Source organism: Podarcis bocagei (genome assembly GCF_964188305.1).
Source record: "Podarcis bocagei genome assembly, chromosome: 1".
Lineage (NCBI taxonomy): Eukaryota > Metazoa > Chordata > Lepidosauria > Squamata > Lacertidae > Podarcis > Podarcis bocagei.
The window spans coordinates 96,263,246-96,285,548 of record NC_138125.1 but is presented as its reverse complement, the minus strand read 5'-3'; the positions used below and the strand labels follow the sequence as shown (position 1 = coordinate 96,285,548).

General features: G+C 41.8%; 2 protein-coding genes across 6 annotated transcripts in view; both read left to right on the top strand.

Moving 5' to 3' along the window:
- Positions 1 to 13,831, top strand: part of SLC12A8 (solute carrier family 12 member 8) — a 69,088-nt gene extending 55,257 nt beyond the window's left edge. For 4 of the 5 annotated variants that reach the window (XM_081188572.1, XM_081188573.1, XM_081188575.1 and 1 more), the window contains exons 9-14: positions 1,546 to 1,692; positions 2,602 to 3,271; positions 4,649 to 4,746; positions 5,782 to 5,899; positions 8,689 to 8,749; positions 12,448 to 13,831. In XM_081188572.1, coding sequence (XP_081044698.1) covers positions 1,546 to 1,692; positions 2,602 to 3,271; positions 4,649 to 4,746; positions 5,782 to 5,899; positions 8,689 to 8,749; positions 12,448 to 12,613 — 1,260 coding nt within the window. In that variant the 3' untranslated portion in view covers positions 12,614 to 13,831. The remainder of the gene's footprint in view (positions 1 to 1,545; positions 1,693 to 2,601; positions 3,272 to 4,648; positions 4,747 to 5,781; positions 5,900 to 8,688; positions 8,750 to 12,447) is intronic. The other variant, XR_014006500.1, reaches the window with a different exon arrangement.
- Positions 13,832 to 18,982: 5,151 nt separating this feature from the next.
- The window catches only part of HEG1 (heart development protein with EGF like domains 1), a 64,791-nt gene continuing 61,470 nt past the window's right edge, over positions 18,983 to 22,303 (top strand). Inside the window, exon 1 of the mRNA XM_081188269.1 lies at positions 18,983 to 19,612. Within this exon, the coding sequence (XP_081044395.1) occupies positions 19,327 to 19,612 (286 nt within the window). The 5' untranslated portion in view covers positions 18,983 to 19,326. The remainder of the gene's footprint in view (positions 19,613 to 22,303) is intronic.

Here is a 22,303-nt window from a genome sequence, read left to right as displayed (position 1 = left end):
AAATATCCACCAGGATGTTTTCCTGGGCAAGCTGCACTGAAATCCTACATTTTAAATTGTACTTGAACAGCTGCCATTCATTTCAATCATTTCATTTTAGGAGAGCTTCCCAATGGATTGGGAGCCATCCTCCTCGCACCCGCCTTTTTGCAGTGTTCTTTAGAGTTTAGATTTCAACCTGATCACAATCATATTCACTTAGAAGTAATTATTCCTAGCATACTATGTTGTAACTGTTCAAAGCTCTGCACATATATTGTCTCTATCATCCTTATACCAGCCCTGTAAAACAATGCTGTTACCTATAAATTAACAACAGTAGCTGAGGCAGAGAAAACAGAAGCGCACGCTAGACCACTTGCATGCAAGGCACCCCCACTACTCTTTGGTGCTCCCCAATAGAATCATAGAGTCATAGAATGGGAAGGGACTCCAAGGATCATCTAGTCCACCCCCTGCAATGCAGGAATATGCAGCTGTCCCATATGGGGATCAAACTTGGAACCTTGGCATTATCAGCACCACGCTCTAACCAACTGAGCTATCCAGGTTGACCCAAGAATAAGAGACATGGCAACTAATATTTGGGTGAAATCAGGCCACAACTTGATTGACAGCAGATGTAAGGAGTTTAGCATAGGCATTGGGTAGACCCCGTCCCTTCTGGCCCGCCTGCCAGAATAACTTATGGGGTCAACTGGAAATGAGGGAGTCCCCGACCTCCATCAAGGGGGAATGCCCCTACTGGATTGCACCTGAGGAGTGCTGTGGCCCAACAAAAAGTGGCTGCAGAGTGGCCTGTGTTATATACTGGAGGGGCTGGCTAAGCCTGGTGACCCATGCCTGCTTGCAAATTGCTGATTAGGCGAGCAGGTGGGGCCAATTACCCAGGCAGCAAGCTCGGCTCAGAGGCTTCCTTTGCTGCCCAGGAAACAGTCCTAGGGACCTCCCACATCAGATCCTGGCATGCTGCGGAGTGCCAGTCTGCAGTGGCTACAAGAGAGTGTGAGTGGACTTGGTGAATTCATGGCTGAGATGAGATTTGGACTCCAGATTTACCAACTCATCACCATATTATACCAGCTCCCTTGTGTAACCCCACAGATGTTCAGAACTGGCCCAGGGCATTTTGCTGTCTGATGTGGAACAGCAAATGACACCCCCAATTGAGGTGCACCAAAAAATCCCAGAAGTTTGTCTACCTAGGAGCAGAAGTACAAGAAAACAAACAAAATACCTAACATGTCGTGTCCTTTCACGACAACTAAGGCTGTGTGCGCACAATACCTTTAAAGCACATTCTTGGCACTGTAGTTGGTTAAGAGCTGCTGGGAATGGTAACTCTGTGAGGGCTAAACTACAGTGGCCAGAATTATTTGCAGGAAAGAATTTTCTTCAAATGTGCTTTGAAGGTGTAGCATCTGTACAGCTCAAACAGCTGCTTGAGGCAGCCACACCACTCGACCTAATGGTAGAGCCAGCCCTGTAATGTGTGTAGCATTAGTCAAGAAACATGCCAATTTTTGTTTGTTTCTTTTATTTTAGGTGTCCTTGGTGGGCTTCTTATTCTTACTTGGTTTGTACATTTCATCTTTAGCATCCTGCATGGGAGGTCTGTATGGAGCACCGCGAATCCTTCAGTGCATCGCCCAAGAAAATGTGATACCAATACTTGCATTTCTTGGACGGGGGGTATGTAAACATGGAACATAGACTAATCCGCCTTTTCTTTACAGTACACAAAAGTTCAGACAAGCATACCTTTGGTTTATCTCACCAGAGTAGTAGCTAGCTGTTAATTGAGTTTCCAGAAGCAGAGGGATATTTAGATCTCCAGTCAGTCTGAGTAGGAAGCACTATAATCTTCCAAACTTTGTGTAAGAGAAAACCCAAACTAGCTTCTAAACCATGAACTTTATTTGGAATGGACCCTCATTCCACATTGTTCGTACCTCATCTGCTACCTCTCAACATATTCTTGCATCTTTCTTTGCCAAATGATTCTCAAGCTCTTTTGTTGTTTGTTTTAAGAGGGAAGGCCTGTGGCGAACCCTTTCTCTCTAAGCTGGAATTCAGAAACACTCTAGAACACAGGCACTGTTTAAAGTGAGGGTCCACATTAAACTTCTAAAGCTAATGCATCGCAATGTTTCTCTTTGATCTGACAGGCGCACTTGCTGCCTCTGTTTGTGTACTTTTTGTTGTTGTTTACAATTAATAGCTGCTGAGCAGGGACAGGAAAGGGATTTGTAATGAAAGTGTGGGGAGTGAGCTAACTCATTCCTCCCCTGGTGTGGCTACAAGAAAGGAGATTCCGACTAAACATCAGGAAGGACTTTCTGACAGTCAGAGCTGTTCAACAGTGGAACGGACTCCCTTGGGAGGTGGTGGGCTCTCCTTCCACGGAGCTTTTAAGGCAGAGGTTGGATGGCGATCTGTCATGTATGACATACTTGAGATTCCTGCATTGCAGGGGGTTAGACTAGATGACCCTCGGGGTCCCTTCCAACTCTACAATTCTGTGAATTCTATCTGCAAAGATTCTAATCAGATTATTACTCATACATAACAATATGCATATTCTTTCTGTTCTAACTATAGAAAGGACCTAACAAAACCCCGGTGGCTGCAATCTGCTTAACAAGCCTTATCACCATGGCCTTCGTTTTCATTGGCCAAGTGAATGTTCTCGCTCCAATTGTCACCATAAACTTCATGCTTACCTATATTGTCGTGGATTACTCCTATTTCTCTGTCTCCATGAGCTACAGACTTCAGCAGAGCTCCAAAGGGATACTGAGAGAGGATTCCAAGGTCGTGCTCAGCTGTTCTCGGCCTTTAATACTGGACAAGCCATCCTGTTATGGATCAGGTGGAATAATGCAAGGCCGATCCAATGGCACCTTGCTAGAATTCACAAAAGACATGGATCATATTTTTAGGCCTCCTGGCCAAGACCCAGGAGCCAGTCTTGAGGGAAAAGAAAAGGACATGGGTGTTAGCCAAATGGCCAAGTCGAGGAAGCAGAAGAAGGCAGTCAAACAAACGTTACAAGACAGCTTTCTCTTGGATCTTGGCAATAACATTGCCTCTAGCCAGGATATTTGCAGTGGTGACCTGGAATCCAATGACAAAAGTATGCAGAGCTTTTCAGAGCTGAATCACCAGGATGAAGAGAGTTCTGCTGCTGTAGGATCCAGGCGGAAGCAAGACCAAGACAGAGGCCAGCATTTTGAAGAGAGGCAGAAAACTGCCAGTCACCAAGTGGAAGGTAACAAGAAGCACAATTAAACTTACCTTTTAAAATGAAGAATATTGCTGGTACTCCTCCGTAGGCAAGGATGGAAATCGGTTTTACAGGGTCAGTCTGTCAAACCTGGCAACAATTTATCCTTTTTTTATAACTGTAGAGTCTGTTTTAATGATTCACAAGAGATTCTCCTCTAATTTGCCTGTGGAAATGTTGCCCAGATTTAATTCAGTGCAGGAAGATTTACTATTTACAGTGTACTGTGCCAGTAGTCTACATATGAATCCTTTCACTGTGAGATGTATCGCAACATTTATTTTTACCTTGACGTGGGAGGTAATTGCTTCCAAAAGTTAACATCCTAAACATCAACTCTCCATTCTTTACAAGCAGAAATGATTGTGGTGGTCTTCATCAGATAATTCTGATTGTGGTCTAGAAACTGAAATTGTTCAGTTTCATGCCCGTATATTTTTCCCTTTCCAAAATGTTGCCTTCTGCATAATTGTAGTGTGAAAAGGACCTGAGGCATGCAGCGTTCAGTAGCTAAGCTCAGCAAAAGCTCTCCTTACCTAAACAATCTTATTGGAAGATCTCATAACTTGGACTGCTGTGTTATCTGAATGTGAATAAATTCTAAATTCTGTGACCAGAACTAGTTGTAGCATAATATATTGCAATTGGCACAAACCGTGTTTCCAAATAATTGGAATTTTCATTTTCATTTTTGCAAGGAATATAGTAATAGGAAAGGGATGGAGAAAGGAGAAGAGCTGGAGTGCTGGCCAGCTGTATGTTCTGCATGTATAGTGATATATTTAGGTTCCTCTGAAACCTTGGAGCTTGTCAGGGAAGCCTCATGCCAAGAAGGCCACTCCCTCAGCATCTATGTGAGGAGCCCCTCGTTGTCTTGATTGGCAAACAAAGGCTGGACTGTAGACAGGAACAAAAACATCTGCTTAGTAGTGAGGAAATTGTTACCTGAGCCTCTCCAAACCCCTCCTCCAGAGGATCTGCCATTGAAGAATCCCTTAATTTTAGCCCCATTCTTAACTAATCATCTTCAGTAGGCTCTCCTTGCAGAGATTTTGTCTCTTGAAGCAGACTAGTGCTTTCCTGGGACTTTCACATCAGAGAAGGAGAAAAGTTAGCCTGTTGTTGCTAGAAAACTTCAGAACAACACAGCACCTGATACTTGAATTGTATCCTCTGAAAGCAATAGGTTTTTGGGGGGTGGGAGGGAGAAGACACTGAGGCTGGATTTGAACTTCTGACAGAAGAAGGAAGAAGTTTTGTTTAGGCATAGTGAGCTATGTGATCCCTATCAAGGACACGTGAGTGCCTAGGCCTGATCCTTCAGAATCTATCCATTGTTCTACTGTCTCTCTCCTTCTGTAGATTTAAATGTAAAACAACAAAGCCAAGAATTAGAAATTCAGAAAATGCCAGCGTCCTTCTACTCCAGACTCTGTGACCGTTGGGTTTCCCTTGTTGGTGTGAGTTACTCTATAATATTTCAAACCTTTCTTTAGGATAATAAGCAGGTGGCAACTAACATTACTTACAGATCCATAGGGATGCTTCAAGCTTCACAGAAAAAGGCTTCATATATATGATGCAAGAGAGTATGTTTGAATACGAAGTTTTAATCAGTATAGGTGTTGGGTTGGAAACCTAGGAGGAAACAAGAAGTAGCAAAAAAGGTAATGCAATCTGGAGTGAGATGCCAGGACACTATGAGATGCTTCAAATTAGGGAACTACAAAATGAACCAGCCAATTAGAGTATAGCATCACCAGGAACCTGTGCACAATTGGGTAAGATGGAACCCAATGGAGTTAAGATTTCAAAGTTGTTGTTTTTCAGTATGGATACAAACCTACCTTGTGAACAGTGATTTAGGGGACTTTAAAAGGTGAGTATACAGATGTGGTGTATCAGCAACTATTAGTCTTGATGGTTACATGGAATTACCAGATTCAGAAGCAGTATGCATATGAGATGCCCTACTTCTGGGCTTTCCAGAAGCATCTGGCAGGTCACATGATTGGAAACATGATGCTGGGCTACATGGACGCTTGGTCTGATTTAGTAGAACTCTTGTGTTCTCCTGCCTGTCACTCAAACTAAATGGAGCTAAATTTTCAGCTGCTTTTCCCATTTGGATCACCATGTGCTCTTTGAAAATTCTAATTTAGACTAATCACATGCTCAGACTGGCATTTGGAGAATGTGGGTCATGTAATTTGCTTCATTCTCAAAATGCATCTTGTTTCCCATGCCACTGAAGACTTACTCATTAAATGAGAGGTTATCCCCCACCTCTGCTAAGTACCAGAATGGATTTTGTGGCAGGTCCTGAAAAGTTGTAAAAAGTAGGGTGAGACTTGGAAGAATTATTCTAAGCAATTTGCTCTCCTTCAGATTGCCTAGCTATGTTTGATTTTAAAATAAAGTAAACATTCTGGGGGGAAATGGCAGCGCTAGTTACTGTACCCCAGAGTAATCCTACATTTTCCATTTTCCAACAGGCAATAGGATCACTTGCAATTATGTTTGTTATTCAGTGGATCTACACTCTTGTTAATTTGGGATTAGCAATTATTCTATATTTCTACATTGGTCAAGTGAGTCCAGGGCTACCACCTGGTAAGTGTTTTCACTTAGATCGGTCTCAGTTTCCATTATGTTTCAGTTGCATGAAAATGTCCCATCTTCTCATTGATGTTAACACTTTTTTATTTACTTGCTTATTTTTGTAGCTTAGACTATCAAAGGTTGTTGGGGTGGATGATGATGATGATGATGATGATGATGATGATGATGATGATGATAAGAGCATTATCAATCCAATTGTAGCAGAAGAAATGTTAGGCAGATAAAAATGCAGTTACACTTTCCATCCCTTTATTGATGTAACCGTAATCTTCCAATGCAACCCATTCTCTTGCACTGCTTCTGAAAGACCCTGAGACTTGAACATTGGGAAGTCTCAGTGGAGATGAATTTCATAATGATGGGAGGAGAACTTTTCTCCATTGTCTCTTCCTCTCTGAACCTGGCAGTGTCTGTCTGAAATGGAGGTCCTGAGCTTAACTGCAGATTACATGTATGGTTTTGTTGCAAGTCATAAAATAAGGTTCTTTGAATCTGGGATGAGGAACCTGTGGATCACCAGATGTTGACTACAAGCTTCTGTCACTCCTGACATTTAGCTTGGTCTGATGAGAGACTGGGTGCAGCAACATCTAGGGAGCCCCGCAGGCTGCCCATTTAAATAGCTTAGCTGCATTTAGAATGATCAGGCTCAACTAGTTGATACCTTTCGCAAAATATTTTAATTTATTCTGTTGCACTTTCGTGGAATAAATTAGGTGGAGTTATTGCCTTACAGGAATGTTGTTTTTAAGATGAAAATATAAGTGGGTCATATCCATTCATAACCTCCCATCCACCCGTCTAGATAAATCCTCCTGAGAAAAATGCTTCAAAGATTGGAATCTCAATAAGAATCTCATTAAATACCAGAATTTCTGACTACAAAGCGGAAGCCCCTTTGATTTATGAAGTAAAACATGTTAAATATTCAAGAAATGTAATCTGAGGAAATACTCTTTAAGCTAAAAGAGTATTAAGAGTCTGTGCATGTCAGGTGTTTAGGAGTTTTGTGTGTGTCTGATTTAGAATGTAGTACTCGATGGCACTAAAATAGCAAGTACCACAGCCTATCGTAGTGGTTCCCAGGCTTTAATTCAATTTCACTGACTATGTCTTAAGATGTAGCTCCCTGATTCTTTTTAGGGATAGTTTTGTTCTTACAAAATACAGCCACAGAGGAAACAATTTGAGAGGAAGCAATTTGAGGTGAACTGCAGGGGCAGTTCTTATCTTTTCACCTCAAGTCACTCCCGGGATGGCCTACTCAAACCTGTAGAATGTTGACATGTGTTTTACTCTGGTTTTTTAAACTTACAATTGATTAATTATTTTTGAATGTTTAAAATTGCTGTTTTAACTGCCTTTTAAATTTCATTGATAAATTCTTTTTGTAAACCAGTTTGAGGGTTGTTTGTTTGTTTGTTTTACAATAAAGCAGTACATAAATTTTATTAAATAAAGAAACAAACAGCACCACCCAATATTGCCCACACTGAGCAGACTTTACCTGCGTGGTTGCCTGCATGTTTTCTTGATGGGTAAAATGCAGCTTGTGGGAGTTTTTTTGGTAGAAAAGACTTCATGATCACCTTCCTCCCTCCACAACAGCCCCTTTTCTTTCAAATCGTAGTCTCAATGACTCCATTTTGTAAAAAGCAAATCCCCCCCCCAAAAAAGAACCACAGATCTGCATGTCAGAACATAAGGAGAGTCCTGCTGGGTGGGTATACTCAACCATAGGAGATATAAACCTCTTACCAAAATACCAAGGAGAGCAGGTTGAGGATGTAGTGCCATCTAAACAAACCAGGGTCAAGCACAGGGAATCACTTCAGGCCAAAAATGTGGTGCAGAGTCAGGCAACAGTTCGGGGTCAATACCACAGGGAGTCTGGACAAAGTCTAGCTAGGTTTGTGAACAAGGGGCCAGCAACTTGAAGGCTCAAGAGGGAGACCTTATATACTCTGCCCCACTAGATCTCATCGTTCAGGGATTCCTTATTCATAAGATCCTGACTCTGCGTCCATAGACACATGCCATCACTTTCCAGGCCTGGACCTTTTGGCACAAGCATGCTTTATGCATGTATGTATGTATGAATGAATGACAGTCCTTCACCAGAGGATTACAGGGCAGTTTACAATATAAAAGCACAAAAATACATAACATAGTAAGGAACGAAAGCAATACCCCCTTCCGCAATTTAAATGGCCATAGTTTGTTTAATTAGCCGAAGGCAGGGTGAAAGAGGAATGTTTTTGCCTGATGGCTAAAGATAGGTAACGAAGGTGCCAGGTGAGACTCCCTGAGGAGAACATTCCACAAGCAGGGAGCCACTGCAGAAAAGGCCCATTCTCGGGTTGCCACCCTTCAGACCTCTCATGGAGGAGCCACATGAAGGAGGGCCTCAGATAAAGATTGAAGGGTCTATGTCAATTTATATGGGGAGAGGCAGTCCTTGAGGTATTGCAGTCCTGAGCCATTTAAGGCTTTATAGGTCGAAACCAGCACTTTGAATTCTCCTGGAAACTAAATGGCATCTATGCTCAAACTGTCTTGCCCTCAAGTGTTATTTACAGCCTGCAGTCACTGATTCAATGACTATCGCAAAGCCTTAATTTGAGGAGAAATATGAAAAACAGATTCCCACCATTATTAAACCTTTAAACTTTGGGCCAGCTTGGATTAGTAAGGATCAATGCAGAGTTTTAGATTATGTGTCAAGTTATTAACAGGAGTTTATCAATAGTGCAACTTATTTTATCTTTTTTTTTCTACAGGTGTAGCAGCCAACTTCAGCTTTTTCCAATGGATAAAACAACTTTTACTTAATGCCTGCAGGTTGGTGTTAAGTAGGAAAAGAGACGTTTCATATCCTTAATTAATTTGAGATTAACAGTGCAGTCCTATCCATGAGTAAAAATTAAGTTCCATCGAGTTCGGTGACACTTAATCCTAAGTATAGGATTGCAACCTAAGTTATTTAGATCTCAGATATATTACAAAATACCACAAGACATATTTCTCATAAGCCATTCAGCATAGCTAATTAAGTAAAGGCCAAGTCTTATAATTTTCTGCCCTGCTTATAATGAATCTTGGCTCTCCTGCAACCCACCTGCTAAATCTAAATGGCACCATACCAACTATAATCTCACTTTTAATAGATTCTGAGGGAGCAAGACTTTTGCTACATTTCCTAAGGTAGGGTTAACTGCACAACCTCAATTTTATATTTTACATTGCAGAGATGCATAACATAACAGCTTATACCCCACCTACAGTGGTGCCCCGCAAGACGAATGCCTCGCAAGACGGGAAACCCACTAGACGAAAGGGTTTTCCGTTTTTGAGCTGCTTCGCAAGACGATTTTCCCTATGGGCTTGCTTTGCAAGACGAAAACGTCTTGCAAGTGTTCCGATTTTTTTCCGCTCCCCCCCCTTTTTCTAAGCCGCTAATAGCCTTTTAGCTGCTAATCCGCTAAGCCTTTAATAGCCGCTAATAGCCTTTTAGCCGCTAATCCGCTGAACCTTTAATAGCCGCTAAGCCTTTAATAGCCGCTAATCCGCTAAGCCGCTAATAGGGTTGCTTCACAAGACGAAAAAAACGCTAGACGAAGAGGCTTGCGGAACGGATTAATTTCGTCTTGCGAGGCACCACTGTATTTTTCAAAATGTCCAGTTACACTTCCCAGAGTCACTGAAACATTAGCAAACTTGAATGAACAGAGGTGTACTTGAAGTGCACTTAAGTGCATTGTATGATGCATTCTTGAAATGCATCAGCAGGTAGTACAATTACTTTATTGATTCTGATTCTCTGGTTGTATGAAGAGCAACTCCATTGTGTCCACAAGGAACCAATGATGGGGAAGGAGGAAGACCTTAAAATTAGTAGCGAAATATGGGATAATATTCTGGCTAGTCATCGAGGTCTCCACAATAATCCATATTATGTTATGGATTATATATTATGATTGTTATTATGGGATGTATTTTTGTGGTTTTTTGTATTGTAAATTATCCTGTGATCTTTGGATGGGTGGTATAGAAATATAATAATAAACTTAATAATAATAATAATAATAATAATAAGAAGAAGAAGAAGAAGTCATCAACAGCTACACTTTGTTGGATTTAGAGCTGTATGCACTCTTTTATGGATATGTGTGTTTGAATAGCTATAACATTAGTTTTATAAGTACTTGCACTACCATTAACTTTGCCATATTAAGAGCAGAATTATATATCACATACAGCATCATTCTGTGATCATTGTACATAACTTTTTTCCCCTACAAAATGCAGCCACTGAGGCTATAGTGGGGGGTTTTGTGGGTGGGGAACTTTTTAAACCTTTCCCTCCAAGTTATTCTCTTGCCAGAAATCACCCTGACCAAACCACTCATTTACAGAATTCTGAACTTCCCTAGCTGTTTTGAGTTACTCTGGCTACTCTGCTCTATAGGTCCTTCTCTATGGTCATTTGCTGCTTTATGCTTTCCCAGACTCTCCAAGTGTTCCCTCTTTTGTTGTGTTTGCTATTGTTGCTTCACATGTTGTAAACACTAGCTGTGTACTTACCAGATGACATATAGAGCAAAGAAGCAAAGTCTCTTACCTATTGCCACCTGTTCTGGTAAATATAATATTAATTTCAAATAAATTTACAAACCAATGAAATAATAAGAATCAAACTAACTGAGGGAAACCTTCAATTAGGGTTTAAAAAAACAAATGAACACAAGTTTAGGATGCTAGAAATATGTTCTTACATTCTCTAACCCTGAAAAATCACAGTTTCAGCTTCCTTCAGTTTTTGTCAAAGAATTATTGCAGTTGCTCTATATCCACAACATAACGTGAAATTGCCATCATCAGAAACCATGTCTCTTGAAATACAGAAGAGCATCATAGATGATTAACACATATCTTACCTTTCTTTGCTTGCCATTTTCCACATCCCTTATGTTTCTTCCTATAGGAGTCCTTGTTTATCTTTTCATTTTCACTACTTTGCATAAATTCATCTGTCAGCAGGTACTTCTTCTAGATACAAAGGAGGACAGCAATCTTAATGACTTTTAATAATTTTGTAGAAGAGGGCATTTCAACAGGTGCAACATTATGCACCCTTCCTAAATATCTGAACCTGCCAACTCCCACATTTCTACAGTGGTTACAGGAGCCCCTTTCCATTTGAGCAACCTATATCCCATGCTGCTCTGTGGTGTATATCTGGAACAACCTTTCTATCTAGCGTGTCCCCCCCCCCCAGATGATCAGTTTATAATGCAACAAATATAAAGTTTCTCATTTGTTGATAAGCATCTTGATATCTTCTCTTAAGAAAGTGCTTCTGTTTGGGGACTAAGCACTCAAATTGCAACATCCTGTTAGGAAAATGCAGTTCTTATGCAGTTAGAAGAATATAGCAATTTGAAGCGCTGTCTGGAAAGTGGTAGCAAGGGTACCATCGGATGTGGTCCAGAATTTCATTGAGGATGAATAACTTAATTCCCCTCTCCCCAACATGCCTTTACCATATTCTTTACCACTTGCAAAGAGATGTCTTTCATGGGATTAGATGTTAATTAGACTCAAAGCAAAGTGTGCATCTGACCCTTGTCAATGTTAGTCTCTTAGCAGCTAGTTTTCACTTTGAGAAAATTGCTAGCATTTTTGTGAGTTCAATATGTAACCACTCTGGGGCCACAACTGGTGGCACGGAAACTCCCATAAGGTGTGCCTCTTGCAGTAAGAACATGTTACAAGTTTTTTTAGGAGCTGTATTTACTCATTCCCTCTATATAGCAAAACTGCCCTAGTTGGAAGCATTTATACACATTTTAGTAATTCAAAAGGCCCTAATGACATTAAGGGTTTACATGTTACTGCACTTCCCACAACAGTTTAAGAAGGGTGCTTCTGCAAATTAGATGTGAATGCAGTTGAGATTGGTCTTAAGTACATTTAAATTCACATTCAGAATATAAAAGTATAATTTTAAAAGGCATTGAATAAGTGCTTAGCAGTCTTTTACGATTTTGCTGAAAAACAACAGAAGTGCAGGATGAATTTTCTGGGCCTTTTCATTCTTTGAATTGTTGCATCCTAACTGGAAAGCACTAAAAGGAAACGAGCAGGCATTATTTTACATGAGCTGGTCTTCAGCCATAAGGTATAGATTTAATTGGACCAAACATTAGTGCAGTTTTATATACCTGGAGCATTTGAAGCAATTGGGAAATAACCGAAGAGACGCAAGTGTATGTATTAAGGGGGAAAACCTTCACTGACCATTTAAAAATAAAACTTACATAAGGAAAGAGTCTGTGATGAATTTTGGCCAAACCCTCAAGTCATAAGGAAAAGTTTGCATTCTTTCTTCAAGTGCCGTGTCTTTGTGCATAGCAGAGTGGATTCCTTTTCTCTTTCTCTTTTTTTCTATTTTTGTTTACACAGTTCAAGAGTGCAGCTGCAGATGTATTGGGAAACAATGGGGCACCTGAAGGTTCTGCGTTCCTTTTGTTTTTCAGGGGAAAGCCATCCCCGGAGGAGCGATTTGTTGTGACACCGTCCCTTGCAACAGTTGGCATGGAGACCACTCAGCTCACAGAAGAGAATACAGATTTTGCCTCCCGGGACCGCTACCACCATTCCTCTCTTATCACCAGAGAAGAGTTTGTTAATCGGTTCCAATGAGAAAGCAACATGCCCATTCAATCTGCCAGCCAATTAAAAACACTGGCCACAGACACACCACTTGATTAAAAGGCTTTCCCTTTTAGAACCGATTTTAATGAATACTGAAACTTCCAATTAAAGGAGGGAGTCGGGGGGGAGTTTTAAAGCCTTGGCTTCCAAACTCTGTTCTGTTCTCTTCTATTCCGCCCCCCCCCCAAAAAAGAGTTTTGCAGCTTTCCCAGAACATTGGGTGGTATTTGTGTCCGATAACTCCACAGTTCATAATTTGTCTTTAAAAAATACAGTTTCATAAAGTTTTCTGGTTTTGTTGTAGACTGTTTATATGACACGCTTAATTCTAATATGTCCATATCTTAGCATGTAATTCAGAAAACCATAGGTACAGGATACCAGAAGAATGAAAAAGGGAAGCAACAGTAGTCTTCAGTATAGGTAGACTCAGCAGGTGAGTTGCTAGACAACTGAGCTTTGGACGCACAGTTTTGTCAAACTTTAGCTGCCCAGAAAGAACCAATGCTAAATCTATATGTAGTGCCCCTTACCCATGTAGTGTGAAACAAACAGCCCCGTATCAGACACGTTCTATGCAGCAACTGAGAATTTTTTTAAAAAAATTAAACCATCAAAGCTTAAAATGAGGACTGCGTGTTGTGATCGGGCACAGAAATTAACTCAGAATTAACAATAAGCTGCATGCAGACAAGTGAGCAGGCTGGCATGAGTGCTCCCTAACCTTTCTCTGGATCAAGCGTAGAAACCAAGCAGGCCACCTGAGGAAGGAAGTCCCCCATCTCCACATTCTGTATAGAAGTGCAGTGGGATGTTAGAGGAGGGATGGAGCTCCATTTCTGCCAGCTACCAGAACATTGTTGTACTTTTGTATGCGCATTTACAAGGCTGACTTAGAAACCCTCTTGACAATTTTTTTTTTAACCTGGCTGAGTGCTTCTGACCCTTAAGTCTCTACCCCACCCCCAGCTACTGTGTCTATCTACCGTTTTTGATCTACTGTTTTAATGATACCTGATGGTTGTGTGGAAGACAGGTCATCAAGAGGAATCATGTGTTACATGGACTCAGACTGGAGCAGTACCAGAATTCGGTATCATGGTGCTTAGGGTGGACAACATGAAACATGCCCCCGCCGCCAAACCAACCTCTTACTTTATGATGTGAAAAATTAACAGCAGTTGTAATAAAACGTTAAACAGCAAATATATTTCCAGGTCTGAATTAATCGACTCAGTTAGTGGGTACCCATGGATTATTTTCAGGAGCTCTAAGCTTGTTGGTGACTCTGGAACTGGGAGAATTGATCTGGAAGCTGTAGTGCAGAATGCTGCAGCATGAGTGTTGACAGGAACATGACCCTATAAGCATGTAGCTCCTCTCAGAAATCTGCGCTGGTTGCCTATTTGCCACTGGGCCAAGTTCAAGGTGTTAGTATATAAACATGGGACCACTTGTAGGGTTGCCTCACACAATACAGTATATGCCTATTCGACCACTTTGATCTGTAGAACTGGCATTGTTGGCAGCTGCCACGTAATACAGTGGTACCTCGGGTTACATACGCTTTAGGTTACAGACTCCACTAACCCAGAAATATTACCTCGGGTTAAGAACTTCGCTTCAGGATGAGAACAGAAATTGTGCAGCGGCAGCAGGAGGCCCCATTAGCTAAAGTGGTGCTTCAGGTTAAAAACAGTTTCAGGTTAAGAATGGGCCTCTGGAACGAATTAAGTACTTAACCCGAGGTACCACTGTACTGCTAAAAACATTTTTTGTTTAAGCAAGCTTATCAAGACACAAAGATGATCACCTTTTTAGCTGCTGTTGATTTTAATCTTTTGAATATTTATAATACCTGTTTTTAGCAACAATTTTTAATGTTTAGTTTTATATTGTTGTAAACCACCTGGAGGGTGGTTTGTTAGTTTGTTTACAATCAAACGGTATATGAATTATGTTAAATAAAATGAATAGAGGAAAAACACAGGAATTTGTCTTATACCACATCTCATTATTGAGTAATTCTTGCACAATATTGTCTGGAGTGACTGGCAGCTGCTCCATGGGATTTTGGGATGGAGCTTTTCACAGCGCTACTTGCATATTCCAGGGATTGAACTTGGAAGCGTTTGCTATGCTTCCCCCACCCCCACACTACAACTCAGCAACAGCACCTCATTTTATTAGCTCACTTTATTTGCATTCCCACTTTGCTTCTAATGGAAGAAAAGCCAGTCTTGCCAGCTAATTCAAAAATATTCTACACAAACTTCTGTAATTCCACCCCTGCCCAATAATTCGGCTTCTGCTTTTACTTGCTTTTTACTTTTCACTTGCTTAAATAATCACTCTCACATGTAAGATAATAAGATACTGTGTCTAATTAATTCAGTTGCCAATTTTATCATTATTCCATATTTGGAGTCTTCGCTGGAGAACTATTAAACTTGTTTGATGCTTGTCAACTGCAAATGTGGGTGAGTGGTGTGTTTTGATTTAAACTTAATCTTCCACAAATTGCAAAGGACGAATAAGTGGCATGTATGAATGAAATATATACTTCCCCTGCCTTAGATCTTAGGGCAATTCATTGTTTCTTTTTCAGAATGTGTTCTATGCAGAAGCAAAATGTTGATGGCAGAAGGGAGGAATGGTGATTTTGCTACCATATTTCATACTACAGTTATTCAGCTGAGATGAATGGTACGTTGCAGAATTTTATGCTTAAGATATTTGTGTCATTCTGCTTGCAAGAAATGATTCCATCAAATATAGAGCAATGTTGTTTTCTTAATCATGTGGACCATTCAAAGCACATTTGTGCTACAGGTGACATCACTTCCTAATAGTGATGCTCTGTGTTTGGGATGTAAGCATAAATTCAAGAGCAGATTACATTGGTCCCAAAGCTAAGGTCTTTTCCAAGATAGTGATGTGCTTTCATAATGCCCAAACCAGTGTGGTGGAGTCAGTGGTTAAGGTTTTGAATTAGGACCTGGGAAATCTGGATTCAAATCCCCGCTCAGACAGGAAGGCTGGGTGATCTTGCATTAGCCACTCTTTCTCAAACTAACCTACCTCACAAAGTTGTTGAGAGGATAAACTTAAGAATTCCTTGGATATTTTCAGTAATTAACACTACAGTGGTATAGGATGACAAATGTTTAAGAAGTTACAATGATAAAAAGCTATTTGAATTCCTGCTCTTTAAATCTGCTTCATTCTTCTCTCTTGTTCGTTTCCTTTCAAAGATATACATACATATTTCTCTGAAATTATTACTTTCATTGGCTATGTGTTTGGCACACTGAAGTCTTATATGCTCCTGTGCCAATAACCTCAAAAATACCTATTTACTTATCTCCTGAAAACTCTACATGCAATTCAATTGATTGACTGTATGCCAATTCATCCATGCAGTTTCTTCCTTTCAATCTGGTTTGTCCTCTTGGAAAGAGTTCAAGTTATTGTTGCAGGTGGGGGATTTTACATGGTAATCCAGGTTGCAAGGGTAAAATGATAACATGGCAGGCAGAAAGTAAAAAAGTTAGGGGCGAGTTTTGGAAAATGATTCCAATTTTGAGAAGCCATGTATTAAAGTAGGCTGCTAACCTTAAATAAAAGAAACTTTGTGGTGCTACGATGCCTGGCAGTGATGACCATGCAAAATAAAAGATGGGAATAATCTAGAATTGTTTTCTAGTGATTGTAGTATTATTCATGCATCTAGAGCAGCACAGATGTTAATAATATGAGCCTGTTTCAGTTCCACCTTGGCAACAAATTGTTTAGAGTAAAGATGAAGGAGAAAATAGATTTAATTCTCATGAATGGGGAACCTATCTCATTCCCAAAACAACATGCAAACTGAAACATACCTATCCTCCAAAATTTTGTTTTAAAATCCTCCAACCACAAATAATGTGTACATAAATGCATATACTAGGGGAAAGTGTGCACAACATGAAAAAGTATGCAATATTGGGCAAAACCACATATAAAACTGTATGTACTGTATTAGGAGAAATATATTCTAAACTACTGATAATTCTTCATGAGAACTTTTATAAAAATAAATCTAAACTGATGTGGAAATGTGAAGAACTGGATTTGCCAATCCATAAATTAGGGGGCCATAGGCAGCTGGGTGTTCTCTCAGCCTCAAGTTTCCATTTGCAATGAAAGGATTTTAATGCCAAGCCATTGTATGTTGATGTAAGGATCACTGAGATAACGGCTGTGAAGCTCTGCAAGCACTATACAAGTGCCAAGAATTATTTTATTGCTGTGAGCTCTATAAGGTAAAGTAGTTCTGGAGCAACAGTAGTAGTGCTATAAAGATATCACAGCTTACCTTGCATTGGTTTCCAATACAATACTGTAAAGTTAGATGCAACACCTAAAGCTTTTTTCAAGCGACTTTGTGTTTTTGCCATGCATCTTGCTTAGTAGCATGATCAACTACTACAAAGAAACATAAGCAAGCTAAATCTCTTAGCTTGGGTATGGAGGATGATAGGAATGGTGTCTTCGCAATGGAATCTCACTGCATTGGGCAGGATAGTAGAATGCCATGGAGAGTCAGACCATTGGCTCATAAGGATTGTCTACCTGGAGATACCAGGGATTGAACCTGGAACCCTCCTGCATGCAAAGCAGATGTTGTTGTTGTTTAGTCGTTTAGTCGTGTCCAACTCTTCGTGACCCCCTGGACCAGAGCACGCCAGGCACTCCTGTCTTTCACTGCCTCCCGCAGTTTGGTCAGACTCATGCTGGTAGCTTCGAGAACACTGTCCAACCATCTCGTCCTCTGTCGCCCCCTTCTCCTTGTGCCCTCCATCTTTCCCAACATCAGGGTCTTTTCCAGGGAGTCTTCTCATGAGGTGGCCAAAGTATTGGAGCCTCAGCTTCACGATCTGTCCTTCCAGTCAGCACTCAGGGCTGATTTCCTTAAGAATGCATAGGTTTGATCTTCTTGCAGTCCATTGGACTCTCAAGAGTTTCCTCCAGCACCATAATTCAAAAGCATCAATTCTTCAGCGATCAGCCTTCTTTATGGTCCAGCTCTCACTTCCATACATCACTACTGGGCAGATACTGTACCACTAAACTATAAGGACTTCCCCTAATGCAACCTCCACCACCTCTTTCTCCTCCCAAGCTGGCAAGAGTCCTGCTCTCTCTCCCCTCCCCTCAATGTTGTAAATGTGAGATAGAAAACAGAATGGAACAATTGTGAAATAAAAGTCTGGGATAAAAGAAGACAGGCAATAAATAATTACCAAGCAGAAGTAAGTTTTATTTATTGCTGGAATGAATGAGGGGTATAAATTTGATGAAAAGCAGATCAATAGTTTGAAGTTTTTTTCTTTAAAAATATACACATGTTGTAAGGTCACTTTAATCATTTATGTAGTGCCATAATTTGTAATGCAATGTGTTTTTAGCTTATAAAGATTTTGGATGGAATCCTAGTCAGCTACAGCACCTGTCTGGGGCAGGGATATACTTATTCAGCCAGAACTGCTTGGGGAAGGTTTTTTTTACTGCAGTCAGTCACTTGGCTGAAGGAGCTGACAAAATGCTTTTCCATGGCTATCTAGAATTGTGCCGTCTGTGTCTTTACGCATGTGTCTTGTATTTATGGTTCATTTATAAAAATAAATTGAATGCAGGTTTTACATTTGACAGTGCAAAAAGCAGCTTCATTGTCATGCTGGAGAGCACCTGAAGATACTTATCACCATGTGAACTTCTGACAGGTCCTCTTTCCACATATCAGGGTCCTTACCTGCCTAGACCCTGCCCTTTGCAATCCACATTGCCTAGATGAACACAAATTGCTCAATCCCCGCCTCTTGCATGAACTAAGGGACACCCAACACCACCCCCACAACAAACAGCTTTCCAGACTGCTACTGGATACCCCTCTTCATGCAAGGCTTGTGTGTGTGAAGGGTCAGGGGAAATTCCCCGGATAAGCATTACACCCCACTGATTGCCTGGGCAGATTCTGTGATGGGGCTTCTGTTCAGCAGGAAACTTCCTGTCCTAAGTTAAAGTTTCCTGTTTTCAGGCTTTTGCTTTGGGGGGAAAAAGATATCCAGGGTCTTGGGCCTGTTGTGCTCCTCCACACCAGCTTTCTAGGTGATGTGGAAGTTCCCTAATGATTTTGATAATCCGGAAACCCCGCCTGCTCCCGCCCCCCCCCCTGAAAAAAGTTTGGTCTACGGATGCCCTCTGTCCTTTTGAATCTCCGGCTAGGACCATAGCTGTGGAGAGAACCACCCGAGCCGCCTGCAAGGGTGGGGGAGATGAAGGCGGGCGGCGCGCTGGGGGCGGAGGACGGAGGGAGGGAGGGGAGCAGCATCGCCCGGTGATGTCAGCTTCTAGGAGGAGCCTTGCCCTTGTGTGCTTTTACTTTCAGGCTCCGTGCAGTTCGCATGCGGCTGTGAGCCACTCGGCTGGGGCTGCTCTCTTCTGCCTCCCAGATCAGCCGCGCCTCCACGATGAAATCCCTTGATCCAGCGGCTTCGCCACGGACCCGGGGAACTCCGAGAGTAGAGGCGGCTCCTTTCCTTTGCTCGGGCTCCCTTTGCCTCCCCGCCCACTGAGCATGGTGCTTACAGCAATTATTATTAATTATTATTATTATTGTTATTATTATTCACCACCGGGCATGTGAAGCCCCGAGCATCATGCCAGCAACGTGCACTTTTCTGATCCATCAATTCTGCCTCCTCCTGCTCGTGGGACTGCATCTCTTTGTGGGATCTTTCCCCCTCGCCTCCCCGTCCTCCTCCTCCTCCTCTCCTTCCTCCTCCTCTTCCTCCACCACCGATCGCTCCCGTTTCGCCACGACGGGGCCGTGGGGATCTACCCCTCCCCAGGAGGACTCCTCTTTCTCGGCTGCTTCCTTGCTGCTTCCCAGGGCGAAGGAGAGCCCGGAGCCTTCCGTGGCATCTGTCGGCGCTGGAGACCTGGGTGAGTAAGAGAGCGAGAAGCGGAGAGAGGGAAGCTCAGGGGGGATGTGTGTGTCCGCCCGCCCGCCCACCGCCACAGCAGCTGCTACTCCGGGGGGGCTTAGCTTCATCCGGCACATTTCATCCCGCCTTGGACGGGGGTGGTGGTGCGTGGAGGATTCCTGCAGACGGATTAGAAGGAACGTGCCAGCCGGCCGATTTCTGCGCCTCTGCCACCCCCTCAGCATCGCCACCACCAGTTTTCCCTTTAGCAAAAAAAGGAGCTCTAGTCCGGTGATCATTCCCACCCATGTCCCAGCAGGGGTTGCGCGTCAAAGGAAAGCCACTTCTGTCGGACAGCACCGAGTTGTTGTTGTTTTTGAAACAATAACAATACAAAGAACTTCTGTTATTCGCCATCTCTTCTCTCTCTCCCCCCCCCCCCCCAACCTCCCACTCTTAGGACTTTATAGGGATCCGGCTTTGGGGGATGTTCAAGTGGGGCGCAAAGAGAAAGGTTTCTTAAGCGCCACTTGCAAGCTGTTCTGCTCCTCGCTTGGGTCGGGCTGGTGGCCCCATGTCGTTGGCAGAAGGGCTTGGGACACTTGGCTATGGGAGAAGGCGTTGGGAGTTCGGCTACTGAATGAACCGCATGATGGATTGTCCTGTCAAAACTTGACTGGGTTTAATTTGCAGATTTATTTTGCAGAGGTTATTTTGTGTGAGAGAAGCTGCCCCGTTCACAATTAATTAATATCCAAAGACCAAAACGAATATTATTACTACTACTAGTAGTAATGTATTATGCCTCTAGTTAAGACTTCTGTTGCAGTAAGTAAAGATAAATAACAGGCTTTCCAGAAAACAAGCTGCTGGAAGTAATGGAAGAATGAAAAGAATAAGAAATAATACATTTGGGCTTGATAGGTGGGTGGTATATAGAAACAGCTGGCTATTTTAAGCACACTGTACAGAAGTCTATAGGTAAAATAAGTTCGCAGAGTTCTGATGTAGTAACTTGATTGGCTAAGATGCAATCCTATACATATCTAGGAGTAAGTCCTATTGAACTTGGTGGAATGACCTTCAATCTAAGCAAAGATGCATAGCATGGCACTGTAAATGTACCTTGTCTCATTGAACAAGGGTTCTCTCCCCGCCCCCATTACAACCAGTGTTTCTCCAGTTGAATGAATGGAGGCTTGTGCAGGGAGCAGAGTTTGGTTAAATATTTTACTTGTAAATTACATTGAGCCAGTTATAAACTGTTTGGACACTTGTGTTCATGATTTTCTGTCATTTCCTAATATTAAATTGATCAAAGTCTTTTCAAGAAGGATTTTTTTTAAAAAAAAAAGGATGATCATGATGAAAGTTAATGTTATTGTTGTTGATTGTGATAATTGCCACAAAGCAACTGATAATGAATGCAAAGAATGCAAAATAAACAAAAGTAGAAAATGCGGATAAATGTTAATTTGATTTCCTGCTATTTCTATAACTCTATAATACTGTAGAAGAGAGCAAGCAGGAGCCTGGCTCAAAAAAAGAGCAATGAAAAACTGAATAGTTAGAATACACACAGACTTTTACATATTTATTCAGTAGTAAGCCCCATTGAGTTTATGGGACCTTACTCCCAGGTACATTTGAATCTCTGGATTCAGGGTCCCATATTGTCTGGATTCAGGGTCCCATCACTTACCTGGAAGAAAGCCCTATTGAACTCATGTATAGGATTGCACAGTCATATGAATTAGACTCTTCTGAGATGTATGTATTGCAAGAGTGGCATGAAATAGATTCTGCTTTTCTTTCCCAAGTTTATGACTATCAAAGCATGATTAGCATGTATTTAAGGAATAAGCATTCTCAAGTCATATATAATTCAGGATTTGAATTACAAGGGGGGTGGCTTTACCTTTTCCGCCAGTGCCCTTTGCTAAAATTGGAGGGAGACAAGAGGCTGGGACTCACAGATGTCATAAAGGAGAGGGCTTATCTCTTCTCCCATCATTTGAACACTGGTGCAGAAGTTAAAAGAAACTTAAAGCATGCAGCAGAGGCGTCCCCTCTTTGCAACTCTTTCCACACCCAGCCATATGGAGATTCTGAAACCCAGAAAGAGGCAGTGGCACTTGAAGAAGGAATGAAAGGAGCAGGCATCCCCTGGCTGGATCAGTTGGAGTATGTGAATACTGTGATACCTAGAAACTTTGGCCACTGCGGATGCATAGAACTGCATCTCATCTGAAAAGGACTAGAAGGGTTTGGGCTGCAGTCCTAACCATAATTAGTAGGGAGTAAGCAATGTTGAACAAGATGGGAGTTCCTTCCAAGTGAATACACACAGGGTTGTGTTGTGTAACATAAGGTTTTCCCAGCTGATGTGTCTCATCATCTGCTAAGGTGATGCAGAAAGTCTGGCTCTAGGTTGTGTAAATTATTGGAGATGCTGCAATTTCCTTTCTATAGTACCGCAGTTATCTCTGCCAGCCACTTTACACATGGCATCATAAAGATGCAAGGGCAAGAGTTGTGATTTGACTCTGGGTGGTGAGGATACGCTGCAGATCTGCGGCATTCGGTTTACTTTCTATGCTCTGGAGATTAAGGTGGTAAGGGGCCCAGGAGAGGAAGAACCTTTGGAGGAGAGGGAAAGGTTAGTAGATACCTACAGTGCTTTGCCAACTCCAGGTGTACTTCAGAACCT